Here is a 27489-nt window from a genome sequence, read left to right on the forward strand (position 1 = left end):
TTGGACCCACCTTACTGAGGGTACCTCCAGTATGATAAAGTTAAAGGTAAAGGTAAAGGTAAAGGTTGCGTGCTCATCTCGCTTAAGAGGCCGGGAGCAAGGGCTGTCCGAAGACACTTCCGGGTCACGTGGCCAGCGTGACGAAGCTGCTCTGGCGAGCCAGCACCAGCGCAGCGCATGGAAACGCCGTTACCTTCCCGCTATAAAGCGGTACCTATTTATCTACTTGCACTTAGGGGTGCTTTTGAACTGCTAGGTGGGCAGGAGCTGGGACCGAATGACGGGAGCTCACCCCACCGCCGACCATACGATCGGCAAGTCCTAGGCACTGAGGTTTTACCCACAGCGCCACCCGCATCCCTATGATAAAGTTACCTTGATATTAAACAGATATCAAGATCCTGATAAAGTTACCTTGATATTAAACAGCCACGGCTTCATAGCATCCACTTCAGCCTCTCCTTTGCTAAGGTCATAAACAGTAAGGTACAGAGCTCTCTGGGTCATAAAGTGGGGGTGAGCACTGTAGAATTCCTCCTGGCCTAAATAACAACATCATTTTTTTGTGTTATGCGCTTGCTTTTTCTCTTTCCTCTAGGTCACAGAAAACCACAATAACATTCCTATGCTGTAATCTGCACAACCTCCAGTTCTTACAGAAAAACCCCAGAGTTCAAATCTTTTTAGGCTAAGAAAAAATTAACATTGCACAGCTTGAGAGGCACCTTGTTCTGAAAAGCTCCCTACAAACACGTCAGGAGAGTCCAAATTAGGTAACCACACTCCCAAGAACCCTGAAATTTGGAAGCAATTTTATGCTTGACAGGATCCAGAGAAGAGTTCCAGTTTCTTTCTTCTCTGCAACAATTTCCACTGCTTTTAATATTGGAAGGATATTATACGTTTTGCAACAAAATTAACTAAAGGGAAAGGTCCAGAGGGTGGCAACCCCATAACGGGCTTTTTTGCGGTCACTTCTGGTTTGTGGAGTGCTCTCCCCAGGGAGGTTTGCCTGGTGCCTTCATTAGGTGTTAGGTGAAAACATTCATTTTCTCTCAGATTTTTAAACAATCTAAGGCCTTTTAAACTGTGTGTGTGTGTGTGTGTGTGTGTGTGTGTGTGTGTCCATGGGTGGGTGAGGTATTTTTGTTTTTTATTGTGCTATGTTTTTTGTGTTTTTATACTGTAAACCACCCTGTGATCCTTGAATGAAGGGCAGTATATAAATTGAATAAATAAATAAATAAATAAATAAGCAGGCTGCAATTATCTGTTTCTATGACTACTAAACCAGACCGAACACCTTACCTATCAAGGCTGACAAAACACTTTCATTACAAACGTTCAATGACCACTTGCATTTTCACACTGCTAAAATGTTATGAGACACCCAATATTTACTATGTAACCTAAGACTGTTTTGATGAATCATTGCAAGCTGGATTTGGACAAGACTGGAAGTTCATAACACACATTTATACTGAGCCTTACACCAGCCACTGGCCAGGTCTGTTCACTCTCATAGGCTGCCTTGTGCATAGGTCTGAACCAAACAGACTAAGGCCATGCAGTTATTAATCTACATAAAATATAGGAAACAACAACTATGCCATTTAAGACTACACAGTAAAGGAAAAGGTAAAGGTACCCCTGCCCGTACGGGCCAGTCTTGACAGACTCTGGGGTTGTGCGCCCATCTCACTTAAGAGGCCAGGGGCCAGCGCTGTCCAGAGACACTTCCAGGTCACGTGGCCAGCGTGACATCGCTGCTCTGGCGAGCCAGAGCCGCACACGGAAACGCCGTTTACCTTCCCGCTAGTAAGCGGTACCTATTTATCTACTTGCACCTGGGGGTGCTTTCGAACTGCTAGGTTGGCAGGCGCTGGGACCGAGCAACGGGAGCGCACCCCGCCGCGGGGATTCGAACCGCCGACCTTTCGATCGGCAAGCCCTAGGCGCTGAGGCTTTTACCCACAGCGCCACCCGCGTCCCACTAAGACTACACAACTGGACCTTAAAAAAACATGTAATGGGGGCACAACTGATGAGATGGAATCCATCTCCCCACTGTGCATAAGCCAAGTTTGATGTTAAATGTAAATACGACAAGATACCTCCAAAATCCCAGACACTTAATTCAAGCTCTTTCTTTGTTTTACTCTTCACTGTAACCCTCCAGTCAATCACATCAATGCCAACTGTCGCATTCGGAATTTCCATGTCTTGTCGCTTGGATTTCATTAATTGTTGTAGCAGTGTAGTTTTACCGCTGCCTGTATTTCCAACTATCATGAGCTTCATCCGGTTATAAGGGACAGCTTTCTTTAGACGCTGTTGAAGAAACCTTGAGTAAGGGAGGGAACCTTCGTAAGAAAATTGTAATTAAAAAAACCCCCTTCATATGAACCATGCAGAACAAGTTATACATTGCAAAACATTAATGTTAGCATTATGTACAGCTTATTGCTATGAGAAGGAGACACTCCCCATCAGAACAGCAGGAGGTTGTGACCAAGTTTTCATTTCAGACCAACTACAGTAGTGTTTTGTTTGAATGTGGACAACCTGTGGCTAATCTTACCTATAGTTAGTTGAAAAAAGCCAACTTCAAACTAATGGATTCAAGTTACAAGGAAGGAGATTCTGACTAAACATCAGGAATGACTTTCTGACAGTAAAAGCTGCTTGATAGTGGAACAGTCTCCCTCAGGAAGTTGTGGACTCTCCTTCTTTGGAGGTTTTCAAGCAGAGGTTGGATGACCATCTGTCATGTATGATCTAGTTGAGATTCCTGCATTGCTCCAGAGGGTTGGAGTAGATGACACTCGGGGTCCCAACTCTACAATTCTATGATTCTATGGCTTGTTTCAATTAACCACCAGTTAAGACTAATTACATTACATTACATTACATTTCAGCTCAGTTCAGTTATTTGTTTAAAGCCAGTGACCATCACTGGTCACTGCCCATGATCCCACAAAGTTTTACTTATGTAAAAATTTGTCCTTATTTTTTATTTATTCCAATTGCATAGTTTTGTTCTGCAGCTTAGCAGTTTTACCTGTTAAGACAGATCCTGTTGATACCAGCAAATTCTAAAACATTAACAAAAAAGCAGCCAAATTTATTCTTACAGATTTGCCACTTCAGCCTTCCTGTTTTGAACAATTTGTCCATTTTTTAAACATACAAATTAAATTGAATTGATAGGTATACTGTTGGTATTGTTTTGTTTTTAAACAGTCAATACACACCCACCCATAAGAATGTTGAGAAAACTAACCTTATAATGTCCCTGGCTTTCCATCCCACATACTTGAAGTCAAAGTTAAGATTTAACCCTTCCAAAGGAAGGTCCCATATTCTGGATAACTTTCCCATTTCATCAGGAAAGCTTCTTAATTCTGGATTGTAACTTACATCGAAAGATGTTAAGTTTTCAAGGAACCCAATCTGAGGAGGAATCTAGAGAGAGAGAGGAAGCATATTAACAAAAATCCTTATTGGGGGGCAGGATAGAGTAATTTATCTGTGCAAGATCAAGCATGTCAACAGCTAAAATGAACAAATAATAATTAATATAGCAAATCCCTTGTTTCATTTACTATTCTACAATATCTGCAACATAGACAACATATTTTATCTACAGTGGATAGCTTGCAATTTGGAACAAATGATTAATTTAGAATAAATCATTTTTCTCCAGTAGCAATGCATCCTTCTATAGAAATGCTATATTACTCCTTTGCAAAACTGACTTTAGGCATGCTAATACCCTTGGAGAGCTATTTAAAAATGGTGTTCTGTTTCTGCTCAGACATCACCCTACAGATCCTGGACCTAGTGACTCATTCTTAGTGATTCCTCTGAAAACATTTATAGACCAAAGAAATATGAATCTACATATACCAACACGCATACAACCCAGGGTTCTGAAAAGGAGCAAATGATTAATCAAAGTTGCACTCCTCACCATTTGAGGCTCTTTGAGTAGATGTCCCTCTGCTTCCCTCCTCTTAAAGAGTCTCACCAAACTGACTGTGTTCACTGGCTTGCTAAGCTTAAGCAGAGCTTTCTGTAACTCTTTTCTCATAAATAGGCCAGTAAACTGACCCCTTCCAGGGCAACTACTTCACTGGGTCTTATTAGTGAGCCACTGTCCATCCATCACACACAGCTGTTGGCATAATGAAATACAGCCTGATCCTCTTTAAACTGTTTTTGGGGAGTCTTTTGCCTGTTACCTCAGCCTTCCTTGCATACTTATAGTACAGTGGATACCTCGGGTTACATACGCTTCAGGTTACATACACTTCAGGTTACAGACTCCGCAAACCCAGAAATAGTGCTTCAGGTTAAGAACTTTGCTTCATGATAAGAACAGAAATTGTGCTCCGGTGGCGTGGCAGCAGCAGGAGGCCCCATTAGCTAAAGTGGTGCTTCAGGTTAAGAACAGTTTCAGGTTAAGAACGGACCTCCGGAACGAATTAAGTACTTAACCCAAGGTACCACTGTATCAAGTTTGTGGCTCTTCCTTTGTCTTCTTGTGGTTCCTCCACAGCACAATTTTTCCCATTGGCTTCTGTGGCAGAAGTGCTACCCTACACAGTTGTTTAGTGATAAGGTCACCTTGCTACTCAGGCATCCAAAGAAATTGGTGTTGAAAGAGTAATTTTGAAATAAAGCAACAACAAGAAATCATAGGAAAAACCTTGTCTCTATCAAACAGTTTTTTGGGTTTTTTTTATAGAACTGTGCTGTGGTGAAGTAAGAATATCATTCTTAAGAGCAACCACCCTATTAATAGTGAAGCTCACAGCTTACCTCTTTTAAGTTGTTGTGGGAGAGGTGAAGCTTTTCGAGCCGAGACCACAAGAAAGCTTTTGTATTCAGATCCAGGATGCTTATTTGATTATGATTAAACAGCAACTCCCTTAAATTAGACGTTTTCCAATGAACTGGCCCAGGCAGAGTTGTAATCTTATTGTTGCTTAAATCCACTGATCTCAGACTAAAAAGAAAATGAGGAATATGCAAACTTGTTATGAGAGGATTATTTCAAAGAACTATACATTTTTTAAAAAAATTACCCTGGAACAGGCATATTTATTTTACCCACCGTGTTGAAGATTAAGCCAATTGATACCTGTTTATCTCTGTTTCTGTACTAATAAAGCCTAAGTGGCATCTGTTAGAACACTCATTGTGGTCTTGATCAGATAGATGGACTAGGACTGCTTTGATCCTCGGACATTCTTAAACTAAGAAAGTCATAGGAGAGTCTATGAGAGACTTAATATAGCCGAACTGTGACAGAGTTGCTGGACATTCAGCTTCAAGAAAGAGACAGAAAATGCAGTTTTGAAGCAACATACATGTTAAGTCTTTCGAATACAGACAGTTGGATTTCCAAAGTCTATGCATAAGTAGAACCTGGATGATCGTGGGTCAGAGTTCGACTTGGCAGACCACCTTACATTCTCCCAAAAGGGCTTTGCCCCTAAGGAAGCAATGCTAATTAATAGCTATATGAAACCTCTGAAAGACTTTATTTCAGGTTTTGGAGCACAGTGTAACCAATATGCTGATGAACCCCCAGCTTTGTCTCTCCATTCCATCTGAATCAGGATCGAGACTGTGCAGGTGCTGTCTGGAGGCAGTGATGGGGACAATAAAGTGAGCCTGAATCCTGAAAAGATGGGAGATGCTGTGGGTGCATGGTTCTGAGGTCTAGAATTTAGGGAAACTGCCTGTTCTGGATGGAATTGCGCTTCTGTGGAAGGAACAGGAGTGTAGCTTGGGGACACCCCTCAGTTCCACCCTGTTACTTGAGTGCCAGGTGGATTCAGTCTTGAGAAGTGCCTTTGCCCAGCATGGCTGCTTCACCAGCTACAGCCACTGCTTGAGCAGGATGGTGTGATTTCAGCAGCCCATGCTGTAGCAACTTCACAATTGGAGCATTGCAATGTGCTGTATGTGGGGCTAACTTCAAAGACTGTTTGGTTTCTGCAGCTGATGCAGAAAGCCACTGACGGGCTGTTTTAGTGGGGCAGCAACACATGTTGCTGATCCTCAAATCTCTGCACTGGCTACACGAGCATGCAATTATTCAGAAAGGGAAATACTGTAGAAACTTACTGTGGGAGAAGAAGAATTGCTTCTGGAATACTAGAAAAATTATTCTGAGATAATTTCAATGTAGTTATGTTAGGCGGCAAATCAGGTGTGGCCTCTAAAAACAGAAAAAAGAAAAGCAATTACATTACCAGTTAGTAAAATTGTTAAATAATACACACAATATAGGAAGGCAGTTATCATATAACTGGAATAATCTAAAGTATTGTTGGCCGAGTGCTCCAACATTGTAGAGGCACAAAGGGGGAGGGCAGATTTTTTAAAAAGTTCTCTTTCCCCTTCTCTCTCTGACACTGATACACACACACACACACACACACACACACACACACAGCCAGCATAGCCAGGAAATGATGTGACACGCAATCTCAAAAGATACCTGTAACACCTTATACAAAATGAACTTGTGATAGGAATTTTATGGTCTTAGATATATGGCAATGTTCATAACCGCACATACATAGATCAACACAGGAAGGCCAACCTGGAACCATTTTGATTCCCAAACTGACCAAATCCTTTCTCTGCAAGGTTAAACTGGAAAAGCCTCCCCATTGTCTCTTTCCTCACAAACCCTGTCTCAAGGATATGTCTGTTTGAATAAGGTGTGAGCCTGTGACCTGGCCCAGGAAATAAGTATTTTACCACTACAAAAGAATGGCCAGGCTCCCCGGGAAATCCAATCAAGTAATTTGCCAGACAGGAGATAAACTGTAACAAGAGAAAAACAACATTTAAATTTCTGTGATGTAGGTTGGATGTATCTGAGGGGTGGTCTTAGATTACACCCCTTCTGTGATGTATGCATAATGTTTCTGGGGGTGGTCTTGATCTAGATAATGGGAATTTCAAAAGTCTTTATAAGCTCTTGCACACCATCTTTCTGGGTCCTCCTCCTCTCCTGCGTGTGAGGGGAGCACCCTGTTGCAACAGATCAATAAAGATCAAGCTTACTAGCTGCTTTGCTTCTCAATATTCTCTGGTTGGCCTCTGTTATTTTCTCCTACCAATAGGGAACCTATGTAAGGACTCTATATGGGCTCTTGGATACCCCATAAGGGAAAAGGGCATATATTTTTATTTACAACAGATGGAGACCACGCACGAAGGGACTTTTGGTTACCCGGATTCTGGAAGCGAGGAAGGACTGGTTATCCAGCGCGCACCAGGCAGTTTGCCAGGAGGAATAACCAGTCTTCCATCAATCCCAGGGTCTGGAAATAACTGGAGGTTCAGCGGGGCTAACCAGAGGAAGCAACGCTTGATCAGGCCGGCCTTAAACAACCAGTCAAGAGATCGTGGGATCACCAGGAACAGCGCATGCGGAAGTGAGTATTAAGTAGGAAACACGGGTAGTGGGTTGGGTTCTCTAAACCACAGCAACCAAAATTCTTTAATTCTTCCTTTTCCCTTCAATTCTAAAATTTCTACTTTTTTCCTCATCTAAAAATTGCCTTCTCCTTTCTGTCCCCTCGATCTCAACACCAGCCCTAGCCCTTCGGAGTATGCCCAGGCAAAAGTTGTGTGTGACTTCTTTCATTTCCCTTCTATGCTGACCTATTCCTTCGGAGTTTTGCCCAGAAAAAGGTCGTGCTTTTTCTTCTGTACTGAAAACTATAACTCCCAGGTGCAGCCGCACCTCTGCCATGGCGATCTTTGTTAGAGATGACCTGTGAGCAGAGAAAGCAAGGGCACCTGATTCCTTTCCTTCTTTGTCATTTCTGAGTCCCAATCTGGCACTGCGCTACGCAAGCGTCCAGTAGGGAACTCTCAGGTTAGATTGTAAGAGGCAGGAGGTTGCTGTGGGCTCCCTGGCTGAGAAATGACCAAAGGGGGGGGGGTTGAGATCGCTGACCGCACTGTTAGCTTAGTAGCCAGGAAAGGCCAACAGCTGTACCAGCCTAGTAAGTCAGGCCAGACGAACGGCGGTGTGTCACAGTACTAATTCTCGGAGTTGTCCAAATTGAGTGTACTGTGGGTTATTTATTGTGTTTCCTGAAAAGTGGGGATAAAACCCCGACTGCAGTATAAAAGTAAAAGCTAGCGCTATTAAAAATTCTTAATAAAATGGGTGCACCTCAATCAAAAGAAATGAACCCACAGACTCCTGCTGGGAAAGAAGCCCAGTTGGTGCTTACTTCCCGCCTGGACTCTGACGGTCCCCTTCAATTTGTGTTTAAGAAACGTTTTTCCTGTGTTTAAATTGTACTTAGGTAACATCCAGCAGCTGCTTATCTTGAATGTGCCATCTAAAATAAAAATGCAAGCTTGCTCCAAGTTCTAAATCTAAGAAAGCCATGTTGAACGTTATCAATCTTAAACAAGACAAAAATTGAGAATGAAGTGTGCAAATGTTTGTTATTTGAGAGAGGCTCTAAAAGAGTTTTTCTCCCAAGTGGTAAAATCCTGTATACGTGCTACTTGTGTTCTGAAAGGAGGATTACCCCACCTCCTTCCTCTAGTTTAAGTGAGGAGAGTGATTTTAAGTCTAATGGTAAATGATGTTGTGTTGTAACTTTTGAGTTTGTGAGTACACCTGTGTTCCAGTCTATTTTGGAACGCGAAGTTAACCTAATGTTTCTGCTGCAAAAGCCTAGTTGAGCAAAATTGCTGTCTCAAGCTAAAATGCAGTGTATGTATTTCATTAAGCACATGCCTATGAAAGTATGGTGTTCTTTCTAAGAAAATTGTTATTAAATGTAGAGGCTTCCATGGCCAGCAAAATTCTATGAGTCCAGTCCAAATATCAGTCTCTATAAGACGTCCTGGCCTCTTTTCTTAGAAAATGCCCCCCCTTGTTTCATTCTGTCTTTTTCAGGTTTTTTTTTCCTTCTTCTTATTCTGTGCCAGGTAAATTTACTCCCGAGTAAGCTTCCTTTAAAGGAAACTGCAAAGGGGGGGCGGGGGTATAGATTAGGCTTACTATTCCTCTGCAAGTTCAGGAAAAATTGTTCACTCTTGTATTCCTTTTAAATCAAATCTATGGCTGTTTTAATTATGGGTACTTTTATTTTCCTCTTCCTTAGTACATGATAGGCGCATGGTTTGTGATAGGCGCATGGCTTGTGATCTCTTCCCCAGTTGTGTCTGTGTACATAAGTATGTGTGTGTCTCTCTGGTAGTACAAATCTTGCTATGAACCCTGTATTTTAGGGTTGGACTAGATGACCCCAGGGTCCCTTTCAACTCTCCCAATTTGTGGCTGTGGGGAAGGCCATGTGTTTGCAAGCTTTGGAGGGTAATTCTTAAATTCTGGTGAGGTGATGTGTTGAAATTCAGCCCAGATTTGCTCTTTGTTTTTTTAAAAGGTGTGAGGTGAAGCCATGATGTTTGAAGCAGAACTGGTGATATCAGGCATTTAAGTGATTACAGTGTTTATCGTTTTGTCTATTATTTACAAAAATCAGACTTAAAAGTCTACTCAAAGTTTAAGCACATACAAATGAATAATCAAGTAGAATTAGCCTTGACCAATCCTGTAAATAAAGGGCAGTAAAATTTGTCTGCAAATGGTAAGGCTGAAATGACTGAGAATGTTAAAAAAAAAAAAAATCCTATGAATTCTAACTCTCTGGCCATTTTTACTCATAAATAAGAGAGCGGTTGATTGTTCCGCGAATGACCAGATAAAATGACCAATAATGATAGCCCTTTCCTGTACATAAAGGAAGCACTCCTTTTGCTTGGGCTGAAATTGCTAGCTTTGGTGAATACTTAAATTGCTGAGTTTCTCTTTTTTGTTTTAAAATCTAACCCTATTTTTAAAATCTACTCCTTACCTTTCCCTTCCTTATTCTAATTTAGCCAAAAGATGCAACATTTTTCAATGGTATAAAAGGTTTGCTGAGACATGAACTCTGCACATGCACAGAGGCTAGATCAGCTTACAAAAAAGAGAGAGTGAGAGAAAGGAGGGGGGAGAGGGAAGGTTTGGAGAATGTGAAACCTATCCAAATTTCGTTATGTAAAACTTTGAACCATTGAGGTAAATCACCCCTAATGTCTTTTGCTCCAGGGGCTACTTAAGACAAAAGAGTTAAGTACTGGACATGCCAAATTCTTTTCACAGGTAAATATCAAAGCACTCCCACTGTGAGTTCCTCTCTTGAGTAGTTTCTCCCCCCCCCCCATGGGATTTAAATTTTATAAGTTTGTGTGTGTGTATATGCCTATGCATTTTAGGAACAGCATTTCCTGACAGACCTCTCACATGAAATAATTTTCCCTTTTAACAGAGTGTCCTTTCTTTTCTCCCACAGCACAAATGATAATGAGGGGATGCAAACAGTGATTTAAATACTCTATAAAAAGTAATTGTATTTGTATTTCTTTTGTCTTTCTTCCCTTAAAGCCAAACAGTCACTTTCTTTCTGTTCAGCAAAACAAGTCTGAAGCCCTGCTATATTAGTTGATTTTTCTCTATCTCTGACACTTTTTTAGGTTACAAATAATCTGTTTTTCATTTATTAATCAGTTTTCATTGGGTTGTTAGAATGCCAAAACAAGTTACTTCAGGTGACTTCAGGTTAAAAACAAAAAAAACAACAACAACAAAACAAAACAAATTGTGTGTCTTAGCATTTATTTATTTTTGGTTCCTCATAGGTCATTGTGTGTGTTTTACTTTGGGGACATGTCCATCACATGTTGAAAGTCATTTTCATCAAGTTCTACTTATCAGATAGTACATGCTGAATTTGAACCTTTTTTCCATTGTTTTCCCATTTTTTTTCAGTCCAGTGGTAATCTGTGTGGTTTTGATAATATCTTATTATTATTTAATAATAATTCTTTTCTAAATTTGATGTCTTTGTGTCAAGTATGTTTTCATCTGACTGGTAATCTAATTTTTTTGCTTTATTTTTTATTTTTTAACCTTTGTTGTATTTTTTACAGTTCTCTTTCTATACACGTGGAGTAATTTTTTATGTAATAATATGGGGGGGAAACAACAAAAACTAAGTGAAGGAAAGCAAACAAACTTAGCAGATAATAACAGTAATTATATGAAAATGTGATAATATTAAAATGAGTAAAATGCTTAACATGCTAAGATTTTATTATTTGCAGCTAATAACTCAAGATTTTCTTGGGGAGGGGGCTTTTGCCCCTTCTTTTTTCTAACTCTTGTCTTTTAAGTCCCTAAAAACCCTGCCCCCTTACAGGATGTCACTTCTACAGATGTGTTACTACAGACCTATGATGAAAAAGCTTCGCCACCGGCTGCAACAACAGACACCAAAGTTTTCAAAGTGCCCACACCTATCTCTTTCAAAGGATATAAACTGACGGGGGAGTGGGGCTGACAAAGGGGGGTGGAGTTGAATTGCAAGGACATTTTCTCATTTTTGAACCTTAAAGACTGTGCTGCAGGATTGAGAAGATCACAATTATCTCAAGATATGCAACTGATATTTAATTAGTTTGTTTTGTATTATGTGTTATTACGTAGGAATGTTGAAATGTGTCTGATAGTGTGTTACCCCCACAAAGGGGGGACAAAATTTCTGTGTGTAATTGTTTCTGTATAATGTAGGGTGCATAACTATGAACAACAGAAGGGTTTGGCTTACACCCCAAGTTTTTTTTCATGGAGGATTCTCCTATATTACATGCTTTCCGATAGAGCAGGCTATATTTAGATTAAGTTAACTGATGATCATATTTGCTTGTCCCACCTGGCACTCTGCAGTGTGCCCATTCATTCATTCATTTATTTATTTTATTATTCAAAGGACACAAATAGTGATTTGTTTTTTCTATACACGAAGTTCCCAGAAAGAAATTATTTTTTTTTACTATTTCTTTCTCTCTTTGCAGTCACTTTCTTTCTGTTCCAGAAAACTATTTTGAATCTCTTCTATGACTTCTGTATCTCTTACAGATTCAGTACTGTCTTTAAGTAGCAATTGTTCTGTATTTATTTATTCATCTTGGATTTCCCGTATAGCTGTGAAATTAATCTAACCACAACCAAGTATTATTCTTGGAACCATATTTTATCAGGAAGTTTTGAAACAACACTCTTTATTATTATTTGGGACGTTTTGATTAGAATGCCAAATGGAAATGAGTGTAGATCATGTCTCAAATTTTATTTATTTAAGGACACGTCCACCATACGTGGAATAAGGTTCCTTCACTTTGTTTATATCTCCAAGACATTATTTATTTTATTTTATTTTGCTAACATCTGCATATCATTTTCATAGTTTTCCCCCAGATTGCACACCGTGAATCTTAAGGTTTTTCCCCATAATTGCTCTCATTTTTTCATCTCAATTGGACAACCAAATTGTGTGCTTGCTCTTCTCTGCCGAATTTTGATTTTACCAAGGAGAAGCTTCAAGATCCATAAAAGCCTAGATAACAAGAAAAGTGTATATGCCTTGATTTAGCAGGAATGATCCCTTATAGAGTTAAATTAACTTATTTGGACAACTGCCCTTGTTAAGAATGGTTTTCTTTTAACAGATTGGTTTGAAGAGTTGAGAACCATGGGGCAAGAAAAATTCAAATTGGACTCAGTTTGAATTGGGCAAGTGTATCCAGGCTGCAATTAGCTTTTTGGTCCTTTAAGTGCAAGTGAGCAACTTCCCATGAGTGCAAGACCACAGCCTATAATAAAATCCCATAGACTGGCCAAGGCGGAGACATTTCCCTCAGGACGTGCCCAAACCTGTGCCAGCTGTGGTGAGTGCCAGACAACACGGTTAATATGAAAGCCCTAAGTGGATTCACCAGGGATTGCCACTGCTGTGACACCATGCTGGTGTGAGACCATAGAAGAGCTACCTTGACACCTGAGAACACAAAAATGGCGGGGAACAAAGAAAACTGCATTTTTCAGTCATTAGTGGACCTTCCTGCTAAATGTAAAGCATAGCCACTATTGAGAAAATGTTTCTCCCAAGAGCTAGAATGCCACAAGTAATTTAGTAACAAAATGCAACATGTGTTATTTTTATATGATATATTTATACAAAGGCATCCATTTACAACATACGATGTTATTATTTGTGGGGCAAAAATTTTTAAGAAAAATTCTAGCCCCAAAGGGGGGATAATGTGATAGGAATTTTATGGTCTTAGATATATGGCAATGTTCATAACCGCACATACATAGATCAACACAGGAAGGCCAACCTGGAACCATTTTGATTCCCAAACTGACCAAATCCTTTCTCTGCAAGGTTAAACTGGAAAAGCCTCCCCATTGTCTCTTTCCTCACAAACCCTGTCTCAAGGATATGTCTGTTTGAATAAGGTGTGAGCCTGTGACCTGGCCCAGGAAATAAGTATTTTACCACTACAAAAGAATGGCCAGGCTCCCCGGGAAATCCAATCAAGTAATTTGCCAGACAGGAGATAAACTGTAACAAGAGAAAAACAACATTTAAATTTCTGTGATGTAGGTGGGATGTATCTGAGGGGTGGTCTTAGATTACACCCCTTCTGTGATGTATGCATAATGTTTCTGGGGGTGGTCTTGATCTAGATAATGGGAATTTCAAAAGTCTTTATAAGCTCTTGCACACCATCTTTCTGGGTCCTCCTCCTCTCCTGCGTGTGAGGGGAGCACCCTGTTGCAACAGATCAATAAAGATCAAGCTTACTAGCTGCTTTGCTTCTCAATATTCTCTGGTTGGCCTCTGTTATTTTCTCCTACCAATAGGGAACCTATGTAAGGACTCTATATGGGCTCTTGGATACCCCATAAGGGAAAAGGGCATATATTTTTATTTACAACAAACTATTTCCTACAGAAATAACTAAACCTTTCTAGCAACTTTTTAAACAGCCTTGGGTGCATGGGGAAAGTAAATAACTCCAGAACAGAAGGTGCTCCTGGAAAAGGAGGCTTGCTGGTCTCCAGTGTGGTGTAGTGGTTAAGAGCGATAAGACTCGTAATCTGGGGAACTGGATCCGCATCTCCGCTCCTCCACATGCAGCTGCTGGGTGACCTTGGGCCAGTCACACTTCTTAGAAGTCTCTCAGCCCCACTCACCTCACAGAGTGTTTGTTGTGAGGGTGGAAGAGAAAGGAGAATGTTAGCCGCTTTGAGACTCTTTCGGGTAGTGATAAAGCGGGATATCAAATCCAAACTCTTCTTCTTCTGCCTCTGTGTGCCCTTGTTTTTGGAACCCTGATCCAGAACTGAACTCTGTCTGCTCTCTCCCTCTGTTGCAGACTAAAATGCAGCAAGCAGGGCATTGTTTTCTGTTCAGAAAACTGACAAAGGGAAGGCCTAAATTTACTACTACTAAAGAAGACTCCTGCATTGGTTTCTACAGCCACAGCAGGCGCTATAACTCTCCAACGGTTTGACTTCACCCTCGAAGGCACACTCTTCCATTGTCTCCTGAGACAGACAGATGCCAACCATTGAAATAAGAGACTTCTACTGTTTTGCTTTCCTAACACTTCGTGTTTCAACATCCTCTGCCTCAGGTTATTTGTCTGATCTCCATTTCCCTAATCCGCCCACGGGTTCTGCCTCATCAGGACTGGACATGAAATTTGGAAGATGTCTGGACCCTAATGCACAAATTAGCAGCAGCTATGGATGTTTTGCGCTATAAAATTAATCAGCCTGGAAAAGACGTGTAAAGATGGCATGGGACTAAAAATCACACCTTAGTCATGAATTTGACAAGCGGCTTTGTGCAGGTCATCATCTCTCAACCTCAATTTCCCATCTTATAATATGGCAATATTAGGGCCACTTCCAACAAGACATTTCTCTTTTAGGTGCAGATGTATGAGCACAAAACCCCCATTTATTGTTCACACATTTGCGAAAATCATGGCTTTCTCCTTTTAAGAGCAATACTTGAAAGTAAGGCCTTTTACAGTTGCATAGCAATTACTAAAGCTTTCTATTTTTCAGCTTGGTTTTATATTTAATTTATAGTATTTCCCACTCACCTCTCTGCCTAAAGGCATCCAAGGTGACGTACACCTTTAAAAAAACATACAGTACAAAAACCAAGGACTTATATACACTAAAAGTGACTCATGACAGTACTAGTCTTATAAATACACTGCAGTAGACAGCAAACAATAGCACAAATATTAACTACATCATTTCCCTTCTCCTCCTACACACCCCACTTCACTTGCTCCCATGCCTCACAGCCATAATATTGTGCCACTTCATACACTCACCGAGTGAATTCATTCCAGCATTGAGTGTCTCCAGCTTCAAACAGTCTTTTAGGAAATTCTCAGCCAAGAAGGATACAGCATTCTTACTAATGTTTAACACTTTCAGTTCCTTCAAACATAACGGTGAGCACACACTTGAAAGCTTGTTACTAGGAAAAAAGAAAACCAAATAAGAGTTCTAAGTAGCATACACAAAAAAGATGCATATGGAAAGATGCTAGAGGTCTGCAGCCCACACTTTGGGCTGCAGTGCATTGGCCACATTTGCATGTCATGCTAAATCAGTTTAACATCATGTGGAGGAATGGGCTAAGGCAGGGGTCTGCAACCTTTAAGACAAAAAGAGCCACTTGGACCCGTTTCCGAAGGGAAAAAAAACTGGGAGCCGCAAAACCATTGCAACATTTAAAACAAATATATCTCCGGAGCCGCGATCTGACAGCGGGCGGGAAGGTGACGTCGGGACGGTGCATGACTAACGCACGCACCGCCCCCATGCGACGTCACAGCCAGTACAGCGCCCACCACAGTGAGGAGTGTCGGGGCGCACAATGCGCCTCCTCCCCTCGCTAGTATCCTCCCCGGAGCCGCAGCAAAGATGTAAAAGAGCCACATGCGGCTCCGGAGCCGCGGGTTGCAGACCCCTGGGCTAAGGAAACCTCAGGCTCCCATGCTCCCAACTCCTCCTTCTGTATGGCTGGGTGGTGGTGGAGGGGTTAATAAGGTTTCATAAAATGATGAACTGGGACATACACAGCCACAGAACTTTCGTGTAGGGCAGGGGTGACCCTGTAAATGTTGGTCTCCAGTGGTCAGAGATGCTGGGAGTTTTAATCCAGCATCATATGGAGGGACCTACAGGTCCTTTCCTCATCTTTCAATTCCCTGCTGCCAACAACCCTTGAGAACCATATATCAAAATCACCACGACCTGTTCTTACCCTTCTAATATAAGGTGCTCCAGGTTTTGTGCAACATTGGAGAGAAATTCGGGAATGCATGACAATTGGTTGTATGATAAATTCAGTAGCTTTAGAGATGGACAGACAATCTTTGAATCCAAGATTAAGGAAGGACCAATCTCATTGCGGGAGATATCAAGATGTGCTATATGAGGCATTTTCCACAGGTATGGAGGAAACGATTTAAAACGGTTACTGTGCAGATCCAGATAAGTTAAACACTTCAAGCTCTGGAAGAAAGAAGGATGAATTGGATCTTTTTAGTGGGCACTTTAAACTATTTTATGATACAGTAAATACATTGATAGTATGACATAAATATATATTCCAGCACTGTGTTAGACTCACCTCACACAATTGTTCAGAAATGCATGGAAGGGCATTTTGATGAAGCTCTAATTTCTCAAGATGTTCCAAATGAGTAGTTAAGCAAGAGCTTTGACTGATGCTATCTATATTCTCCAGCTCATTTGATGAAAGATCAAGTGATTTAATAAATTCCCTGTCAGGGATTGACGAAGAGGAACTGTCCAATCGATTTGGGGTGTCTATTTTATAAATGAATGAATGCAGAAACATTAGCTTTATCAGGAAATGCTTGCTACAGTATAAATGACATTTCTTTTTGACCAGCAGTTATGAACACTTAAGAACTTCCTGATTGGTTTGCCACATGGTTGAGAAATTGCCTCAAAATGCTAACCATCGGGATCTACCATTTTGGATGGAAGTAAAGAGGAAAACAAATAGATTTATATGGAAATGTATTTGCAGAGATACATTTCTCTGCCATAGTGTTACCAAAATGTCAATATAATGAGCATAGGCAAAATACATATTTTGAGCGGGATTCACCTAACATAGCTCATTAAGCAGAAGCCTGAGCAAGGATTCCTTCATGCAATGGGGCTTTCCCCCCTCTCCTCCCCTTGTGCCCTGCACCCCCTGGCTCTGGGGGAGGGGAACCCCCATTACAGTATTCAGGGGGAGGTGGCCAATTGCTCCAACTGGCAAACTGCAACGACTGCGCAGCTGGAATATCTGTAATAGTATGACGCTGAATTCTACTTGGGGGGAAATTAGGTACCTTTAGGATGAAAAGGGTAAGAAACCTAAGGCAGAAATATCAGAGAATTTCAACAGATGTGAAACAAGATACTACACAGCTTGATATCAGAGGAAAATTTCCTTAAAATTCAGTATCAATGGCATTTAATACCATACAGAGTAAGCAAGATTTATTTGTCAGTAGAGTCATTTTTGGAAGTGCAAAGCATAATGGACATTCCTTTGTATACATTCTGGAAATGCCCTATAATTCAGGCTTTCTGGATTACAATTCAAAGTCTAATTAGGCAAATGACTGGTTACTTATTACCACTAGATCCAAAGGTATAATTACTGGGATATTTAAAAGACTTAATTATTTACGTTAACTTGGAAATGGTTATTAATCTTCTTATCACTACTAGGATTTCTATAGCAGCTAATTGGAAAAAAGAGCACAGTCCCAGTGTTACCAAACAGCTTTAGCAGAATATGGAAAATAGTTGTCTTATTTAAATTAACATTACAGAAGAATGAGTAAGAAACAACAGTCAAATAAATTTATAGAAATATGGTTTTTATTTGTGAGGCTCTGGAATGGTAAGCTTCAGGATAGCCAGGTGTATATAATTTTTGCTTCACTGTATTTTTTGTGCAACGGACATTTTTGGAAAACAAATAGATAAATAAATAATTTAAACAAATAAGGAAACTTTCCCCTCCATCTTCAGCGGCCTTCTTTGCCAACTTTTAAATGTTTGCTGAAATTTTTTCTATTGCACCAGGCGTAGACAGGCAATCAAGAATGGTTAATTGATGTCTGATTTTAATTTTCTTATAGTTTTTCTTGTATGATTTTATGTTTCTACTGCTGCAAACCCCTTTGATTTTTTTTAATGACAAATTGGTATACAAATATTTTATAGATAAACCAGGTACATGCTTTACAACTACAGTCCCAGTTCAAATGCTCCTATCTTCACCTAAAGGATCTCAGGAAGTCGAGTTAGAAATATCACCTCCAGAAACCTCAGTTTCTGCCAGCCAGAGCAGACAACACTGAGCTAGCCGGACCAAAAACAACTTGACAGCTTCCACGTATTCAATGCTTATTCTCTTTCTTGCAGCTTTAATAGGTACAAGCTATACTATGATGTTGTTGTTCAAGGTATGAGGAAATGCACAAATGTTTTTACATATGCTCAAGATCTTGGCTGTATTACTTTATTTTGCATGAAAAAGGAATTTTGCTTCAGGCCAGAGACCCGGTTCTTTACAAGCATAGTTCTTTACAACTACTTTCTCTAGGCATGTAGAAGACTTGGGCATAGAATGTGTTGATGGGACTTTACCCACTGATGTAGCAAGAAATTTAATTAGGTGGGCATTTTATTTCTCCAATTGCACAATTCTATACCAGTTTGTACTATGTAGTCTACTTCTTAGATGTTTAAATTACACACATATTCTTATGAAGAATGGTAACTGTATGTAGAATTTAAGTGAATACAGAATGATGTGAACTTCTTTAATTAAAAACCTACTGTAGATTTACACTTACTGTGTGATTCTTCAGAAGACATTTGCCCTCTTCTTGGATTCTTAAATGGTTCGTGATGTGACCCAGGTCCCTGGAAAACAGCGAAAGCTTAAATGTTGCAGTTATGAACATTTAAAGGTAAAGGTAAAGGTACCCCTGCCCATACGGGCCAGTCTTGACAGACTCTAGGGTTGTGCGCCCATCTCACTCAAGAGGCCGGGGGCCAGCGCTGTCCGGAGACACTTCTGGGTCACGTGGCCAGCGTGACAAAGCTGCATCTGGCGAGCCAGAGCCGCACACAGAAACGCCGTTTACCTTCCCGCTAGTAAGCGGTCCCTATTTATCTACTTGCACCCGGGGGTGCTTTCGAACTGCTAGGTTGGCAGGCGCTGGGACCGAGTAACGGGAGCGCACCCCGCCGCGGGGATTCGAACCGCCGACCTTTCGATCGGCAAGCCCTAGGCACTGAGGCTTTTACCCACAGCGCCACCCGCGTCCCCTTATGAACATTTAGATGCATTTAAAAAGAGTGGATGATCAAATTATTATGCTTTGCTTGCGGTATCAGCATTAACAAAGCAACCTACGTTTCAGAAACACACAGTATGCTGTAACCTGAGCCCTTTTATATACAAAGTTACTTGCCAGATAAGAGAATCACAAGATACCTGCAGGTGTACTGCGGGAAATGAGTAATCTCTGCTGACTTGTGGAGAATTAACCCATTAACTGACCACCTCCAACCCTCTAGAGCAGATTTGGGAATGGCATGGGGTGGACGTGGGTGAACAGAGAGGTTAGTCCTGTTGCGCCAGTGGTATTCCTTGTGTTCCCACAATTATTTTAGTTGAATACTGCCCTGTGTGCACTTAATGAGCATATGAGAAATCAGTGCAGATTGTTTGATGTGATTAGCACTGTGGACAAAGGGGCTTTAAGAAGAATATGTGGTCCAGGAGCTATTTCTTATAGAAATTGCACAGCTGCAATGCACTGTTATCCTATAGTTATTGCATTTCTTTCTGCTATGTATGTAGATGATGATATTTGTTTATAACCTGCCCTTTCCCCAGACAAGGAGTCAAGAGACAAAAAGCTAAAGAAGTCCCTTTACCACTTACAGATACACCTTTTATTTATTTATTTATTTATTCATTCATTCATTCATTCATTCATTCAGTTACATACTGCCCACCATCAAAAAACTGCAGGGCGGTTTACAACATAAACCATCTAATGTGACTTTACACCCATTTGATTATTTTTCTTACCACAGACTTGGAATTCCTTTTCAGGGTCTGAGAACCCATCTGCAAGGCCCTGTCTTTGTGGACGTCTGCAACAGCCACGGAGTTGGATTTCTTCTTCACGATAATTGAGTTTTCACTCCCTGAGGCAAAAAAGGGGCGGGCGGGTTAAATGAGACTGCAAGAATGGCTACATAAACTGAAGCCAAGAATTCAAACAAATAGAAGCCTAAATGCCAGAAATGTCACCAGCACAACACCAGGAGCAGGAACTGATACTTGCCACCCTGGACTGCTTTGGGAGGAAGGGCAGGATATAAAATAACAATAAATGTTAACATTTATGAAGACTAATTTACACATACAGCAGATACTATTTCTCTGTACAGTCATACCTTGCTTCTCAAACGCCTTGGTACTTGTACATTTTGGCTCCCGAACGCCGAAAACCCAGACATGTTCTGGTTTTCGAATGTTTTTTAGAAGCCGAATGTCCGACGCAGCTTCTGTTTGAGTGCAGGAAGCTCCTGCAGCCAATCAGAAGCCGTGCCTTGGTTTTCAAATGTTTCAGAAGTTGAACGGACTCCTGGAACAGATTACGTTCAAGAACCAAGGTACAACTGTACTGTTTTCCTTTTCTTCTTTCCCCGTGCCCTTTCTTTGACTACATCCTGCTGTTTCTTTTGCTGTTTTTTTCTTATTTTTTTTTCCTTATTGGATAGAATCTACTATCCTTCAGTGTTTCTCAAAAAGCTTCCTTTTAACACAGTCTTTAACTTCATGATTTTCCACGCTGCTGTCACTTTCTAGATTCCCCTTCCTGCCATCCTTTCCATGCAGGGCAATTTGACTTGTGGTCACCATTTCAAATACTAAACTTTGGAAGTGACTTTATATTTTAGCAACTTTTCTCTGGTGGGATTCAGTTCTGCCAGCAGCAGCATTATAAGGTCAAACAAAATAAAGAGGTGCACAAGGGACAAGTCCAGTTCATTTATCTTTCCATCCGAACAGTCATTCCTTTTTTATTTTCTACAGAAGCATAATTCTCACCCACCTTCCGCCCCCCCCCCTCTACATTGCACATTCAACTCAGGTGTACATGTGTGAATATGTGTGCATACACAGAAATCATTTGTGCTTTTAAGTTCATTTTTATTTCAACAAATAGAAAATAAAAGCGAATACAAGGGACTGTGTTCATAGAACACTGTCAAAGAAGGGAGGGTGTAGCACTAGGAGCCTTAAAGGTAAAGGACCCCTGACAGTTAAGTCCAGTCACAGACGACTCTGGGGTTAGGGCGCTGGCGCAACGGAACACCGAAACCAGAGCAGTGCATGGAAACGCCGTTTACCTTCCTGCCAGAGTACCTATTTATCTACTTGTACTTTTTGATGTGCTTTTGAACTGCTAGGTTGGCAGGAGCTGGGGCCGAGCAATGGGAGCTCACCCCATTGCGGGGATTCGAACTGCCGACCTTCTGATCGGCAAGTCCTAGGCTCTGTAGTTTAACCCACAGCGCCACCCGCGTCCTTGCACTCTTAACCATGGCCAGCAGCAAATGGATAACTGCAAGAACATGCTCCCTTACTAGGAGCCTTAGCCCTATGCAAGACCTCTGTATACAGGGTAGCTAGGTACACTTGTGCCAAACAGTCAAACAGGTCAGGTTAAGGCTACAAATTGAAGGCTAAGATTGTAATGGAGTAGTTTGCAGGAAGCTTCTCTTAAAATTATATTTCACTGGCACTGGATTCCATCATGTCTAGCCAAAATAATCACTACCATCTCTCCCCTGTGCTGGAAAGGCTGAAGAGATAGGCTCATATCTTCATCCATGGTTGAGTTGCATATTGGTATACTCCTTTTGGAAAAAAGGTGTTCCACACTATTTCCAAAATTACGCAGCAATCCCGTCCACCTAATTCAGCTCTTGCCTTGTTATCTTTAGATTCAAATTTAAATAATCTTAAATGCAGGGACTTAGTATTTTTTTTCTATTATCAGCAGCCCGATAGACAATAGCCTGATACTGGAAACAACCTATAGAAATCTCCATTGAAACCTGGGTAAATAATATTTGGAATGTGCCTCTATCAGAATGCCTTACTCGCCATAGAAGGGTAATTAAAGGCACTTCAAAGATAGACACTTTGTGTGAGACTTGGCTTCCATTCTTTTGTTTTATAAATGAGACAGAAGATACTTTTATTCCACCCACAACACAAGAATTTCTGTGGAGAGGATACTTGAACTGACAATGTATAAATAAAGGTATTACTTGTGTACTGCATATGAAACTTACTAAGAATGTAACACAGGAAAAGTTACTGTAGTTATATGTTGTTCTTGTATTCACATGAAAACCAATAAAAATTATTTGGAAAAAAGAAGTAATGGAGTGGCAAATCCTTCATTTAATCTAGCAAATATACCTTCACTATCTATACCATCACTCAAGCAGAAAACACTGTCGACTAAATGGTCAGGAAGAAGTTCCCAGTCATCAAGCTGCTCCTTTATATTTTCATCAGTATTCTCTTCAAAACTAGAACTTGACTGGTCCTCATAGCTGCTTTTCTTTTGGTATCTAAGCACCATTCTGGCCAGTGCAGAGCCTGCATCTGATGGACAGGAAACAAAAAAAACTTGCATTGGACAGAGTATATATACAATAGTTGCATTTGGACAATTTTATCTCAGCTTAATAAGCAGAGATATGCACTGGTCTTTTGCCCTTTGTGTGAACTGTGATTAAACCAAGAAGTCTCTAATTAACCACAGTTCCCCATTTAATCCCAAACAGGAAATTATAGTTACTACTTGCCAGGGACTGGTCTGAGGAGGAATGGTGGAGACTGCCCCCCCAGAGAAGAGGAAGACAGCATAGATTTACAACAGTGGTTTGCAAAAGGTCATAGTTCAGAGCCTGCAAAGGGGAGAAGCTGGGAAATATCAGGAGAGGAGTTAGAAGAAGAAGAAAAAGCACCAGGGGAGAGACATCTGACAAACTCAGTGTCTTTAGAAAGCATTCCAGACCCACCCACCCTTCTCCCAGAACCCAGCAGGCATGGATAGTAGAACAGAAAGCTCATAGGCAGAAAGCACAGATCAGCCAACGTAGGGATGATGTTCAATACATAGGAGAGACAGAGGGAGTGGGGCTTTACTCGAAGCAATGCTATTACTGCAAGAGAGGCACTTTTCAAAGCCTCTCTCTGTGAATATTGAATAAAAGACTTGGTAAGAACTCTTCTTGTTTATCTAATTCTTGGCTTCCCATCGTGGGAGGGATCGTATTCCCTGAAGCCTCACCCTACTCCAGCTTTAGAACAAGTCATACAGGAATATAGGAAGCTGGTTCAAACGGACTCAGACCATCAGTTCAGTGTTGTCTATATCAATTGGCAGTGACTCTCAGGGTTTCAGGCAGGTGTCTCTCCCAGTCCTTCCTAGAGATGCCGAGGACCGAATCTGGGGCCTTTTACAAAGCAGATGTTCTGCCACTCTGACCCTTTCCCAAACATTAAACCACAATCTGAACTTGAGTCAATATTCTGGTTTGTTCCAGACTTGATAACCACTGTTTCCCAGTCTTACGGGCAAAAGGCTTGTTCATCTATTGGCTTACTAAGTCAAGTTACGATTGTCTGAACCAGCACAATGTGAAAGAATGCACCAATGTTGCTACAATACAGTGAATAAAGAACATACCTGGAACTATTAACCTCCTACATAAAAAGCCAGGAAACTTAGGTTGGGCAGAACTTTGGAGGTAAAACATGGCCTGTTACAAATCATGTTTGAGTTCCAGCAATATGTACAGATGAAATCAATGGCAAAGAAAAATCAGGGGCCTACACTGCTTATTGAAGGAACTAGCTTTAAACAAGCTGAAAATTACATGTAGTTGGGCCATGCAGGTATCAACAGCACAATACATACTTTAACATGAACATCTACAGCCACTTACTTTGTTTCTTGAAGGATCCTTGTTTACTTGGAAACAAGGGGCTCAGCCAGGAAGGTTCAATTCTACCAATGCAGAAACCGCCAAGACATATGCTGCTGTTGGCCAAATCCAGACTAAGCTTTTTTAAGAGCAAGCTAATGACCTGGCTATCTCCCTTCTTGATGCTGATTGTGAGAGCACTCCGGACATCCTGCTCTCGAGCACCGCCGTTTAATAGCAGTTCTACCAACTTAGGATTGCTCCCTTTTTCACAAATCTATGAAAGAGAAATAGATGATTAATGCAAATGGCACATAATTTTGGCAAGCTAGTGGGTGTGTCTCCTGTTCCTACAATTCTTTTTCTTTCTTTCTTTCTTTCTTTCTTTCCTTTCTTTCTTTCTTTCTTTCTCACTCTCTTTCTAGCAGCAGCAGCAGGTATATGGGGCAAAGGGGGCTTCAATTCCCCCAATATATTTTGGCAGGGGGCATTGCCCCCCAATATTGAGGGAGCCGCTATCCCCCGTTGCTGCCAGGTGCCCTCCACGTACCCTGGCCCCAGCCTCCACCCGGCATCCCAAGAACCAGACGGCGGCTGGGACAAGCATGGAGGGCGACCTTTGCGCTTGCGCGTCCCAGCCGCTGCCTGGCTCCTGGTATGAGGCTGGGATGAGCAAGTGCAGAGATCACCCTCTGTGCAGCCTGCCCCTGCCTGGTGCATGCCAAGAAGCATCATGTGACACATCACATGACTGTGCCTCCTCAATGTGGAGGTCAAGTTGGCACCCCTGCTTTCTAGTGTTTTATTTTTCCATCAACATTTTTCATTTCATAAGTAACCATGCATGCCAAATGCAAGTTAATATTAGGCAAACATGCCTGTTTCAAAGTTTTCAGTTTCTTAACTATGCAAAATTACTGTAATTTTCCAGAAAACCCACATGACTATGCAATAGTAAGGTTTTTACTGTTAAAGAGCCTCTGGGAAACCCTTCTGGCCATGGCTGAGCCAGCCATCGTGCATTTAAGAGTAATCCAATGGTGGTCCTCTATAAAAATGAAAGGCAGTCACTTAAATAGGAGAATGAACTGGAAAGTAAACCAGAACATTATGGAGTTGTGAGCTATGCTTGTTCATTGTCTTTAGTGTTTCTCTAGATTTTTCAAGCTTGTTGCTGCCTGCGTAGCACCATTCTGAGTTCTAGTCAATGGTCACACCAAAGTGTGACAGAAGGTTTGAGGAATAGGATGCAATGTTGGAAACTGACTTTGCTTTATACTTATATGCAATTCATGCATGCTTAGGATGTTTGACATGATCGGAGTCAAGTGATCGGTTTTTAAAGGGCAGCCTCTAAATTAACTATTAAGAATTTTTCTCTTGTGTATTCAGTATGGTGTAAGATGCATCTGTGTTTCAGCTCTTTTTGCAGGATGTTTTTCTTAAAAAGGCCAGGCATACATATTTCAAACTGATGCAAAAAATTATATTTTAACATACGTACTTGATAGATTAAAGAGTTTTTCTTTGTCTCCTTATTCACATCAGCTCCCAGCAAGAGTAAGCATTCAACCATAATGGTATTATACTCAGCACAGGCTTTCTCCAACATCAGGTTTTTTAAATCATCGTTGTCAGCTATTTTAGCAAAGCATTTACAACAAAGACTCTGAAACTAAATTGAGAAGACATGCAATTGAAACTGGGTGAACATCTTCCAGAGCATGTCGTATTAAATGTTCTGGGGAAGGAGCAGGGAGAAGGTCAGAGGAAAAGAGAAGACTGAAAGCTGAGATACCTGCTGGTCTCTTTGCTCAGTGAAACACATGGACATCTGATAAAAAATGGCTGTATCAAATGACTCCTGTATTAACAGCTTTGCAAAACAAGGTGACAGGTCAAGTATTTTTATAATCACATTAAATCCCTACAGATAAAATGAAATCAAAATGGTTAGGACAACAGTCAATAATATATTGCTAAACACATTCAAGAAAACAGCAAACCTTCAGACCAAATGACAAATAGGACCAAAAATAGTTTGGTACTCATCCACAATTCCTTTTGTGCCACATTTCTGGCCACAGGTCTGCAGTTTCCAAGTCCGTGTCAAGAGTGTTTTACTGCTGAATTGGAGCAAATGGCAATAACCACTTGGACACAGATCAGGAAATCCCAGACCTGTGCTTGAAAGCGCAGTGCAAAGGGAAATGTTAGATGAGCCCTTGATCATATTGTTCAATTTTGCCACAGGGCAGAATTGAACAGTAAGCCTTGGTGCACACGAACAGAAGATTCCTGCACTGACAAGACAGAATACCATGGCACGTCAAAGATGTTGTTATCTTTCACATCAGAATTCTAACAAATTAGAAGTGAAACTGCAGCTTCCATAAACAACGGGGGGGGGGGGGGGAATGGAAGTTTTTACACATTAAAAAAAAAAATCATCTTTCGATTACTCTTTCTACAGAATAAATATTTTCCAGCTAGGTATCTTCTCTACACTGAACAGTAAACAGGCAGCATAGGAGGAAAAATTAAAGCTGGGTAAAATGGCCTCTCAAAATCCTCTACCTTTTTTATGGGCAGAGAAACTGGAGGGACTATTTCACCAGAGTTCAAAGTGGGCTGCTGCTGAGGCACAGAAGAAGGAAGAGCTGGGTTATAAGTAACAAACAGCCAGTGCAGGAATCAGAGAAAGATGAGAAGCCAGCTCCGTGGCAAAATCTGACAGCAAAACCTCCTTAAGTCAGAAGTTTTCGACCTTTATGAGTCCACGGCTCCCTTGACCAACTACAGTGGTGCCTCGCAAGACGAAAAGAATCCGTTCCACGATTCTCTTCATCTAGCGTTTTTTTCGTCTTGTGAAGCAACCCTATTAGTGGCTAAGCGGATTAGCGCTATTAGCAGTTTAGTGGCTATTAAAGGATTAGCGGCTAAGCTGCTAAAAGGCTATTAGCGGCTTAGAAAAAAGGGGGGGAAGCGGGGGGGAAATCGCAAGACTAGCAAGACGTTTCATCTTGCGAAGCAAGCCCATAGGCAAAATAGTCTTGCGAAGCAACTCAGAAACGGAAAACCCTTTTGTCTAGCGGGTTTTCCGTCTTGCGAGGCATTTGTCTTGCGGGGCACCACTGTACATTCTTTCTGAGGCAGCCTTGTGGGGCTCAGGAGCCCAGTTATGTCACCCCTTGTCTGCAGATCTGGCAGCCTCTCACCCTTTCTCAAACACCCTCCCTTGTGGGTCTCCTCTCCTCTCCCTTGGGAGTCCTCTGGGCAGCCGCTGCTGCTGCCCTGGTCTCTGAGCTGCCTCCCCCTGCCCCAAAGAGAGCTGCCTCTTCACACTGCCCCACAGGGGCCTGGGACTTGTCTGTCCATTCCCAACAGCAAGGGCTGGCGGGCTGCGCTCTCTCACCCACTTGCTTGCTTACTCCAAG

General features: G+C 41.3%; 1 protein-coding gene across 4 annotated transcripts in view; it reads right to left on the reverse strand.

The window, feature by feature from the left end:
- The window catches only part of LRRK2 (leucine rich repeat kinase 2), an 84716-nt gene that overhangs the window by 22614 nt on the left and 34613 nt on the right, over window positions 1-27489 (reverse strand). For all 4 annotated transcript variants that reach the window (XM_077935800.1, XM_028745830.2, XM_028745833.2 and 1 more), the window contains 14 exons: window positions 25851-25979; window positions 25557-25727; window positions 24074-24329; window positions 22536-22724; window positions 20124-20242; window positions 18874-18943; window positions 16614-16813; window positions 16245-16495; window positions 15304-15452; window positions 6139-6232; window positions 4825-5011; window positions 3284-3465; window positions 2115-2344; window positions 415-542 (listed from right to left, as the gene is read on the reverse strand). In XM_077935800.1, the coding sequence (XP_077791926.1) occupies window positions 415-542; window positions 2115-2344; window positions 3284-3465; window positions 4825-5011; window positions 6139-6232; window positions 15304-15452; window positions 16245-16495; window positions 16614-16813; window positions 18874-18943; window positions 20124-20242; window positions 22536-22724; window positions 24074-24329; window positions 25557-25727; window positions 25851-25979 (2355 nt within the window). The remainder of the gene's footprint in view (window positions 1-414; window positions 543-2114; window positions 2345-3283; window positions 3466-4824; window positions 5012-6138; window positions 6233-15303; window positions 15453-16244; window positions 16496-16613; window positions 16814-18873; window positions 18944-20123; window positions 20243-22535; window positions 22725-24073; window positions 24330-25556; window positions 25728-25850; window positions 25980-27489) is intronic.

Source organism: Podarcis muralis, chromosome 10 (genome assembly GCF_964188315.1).
Source record: "Podarcis muralis chromosome 10, rPodMur119.hap1.1, whole genome shotgun sequence".
In the NCBI taxonomy this organism is placed as follows: Eukaryota; Metazoa; Chordata; class Lepidosauria; order Squamata; family Lacertidae; genus Podarcis; species Podarcis muralis.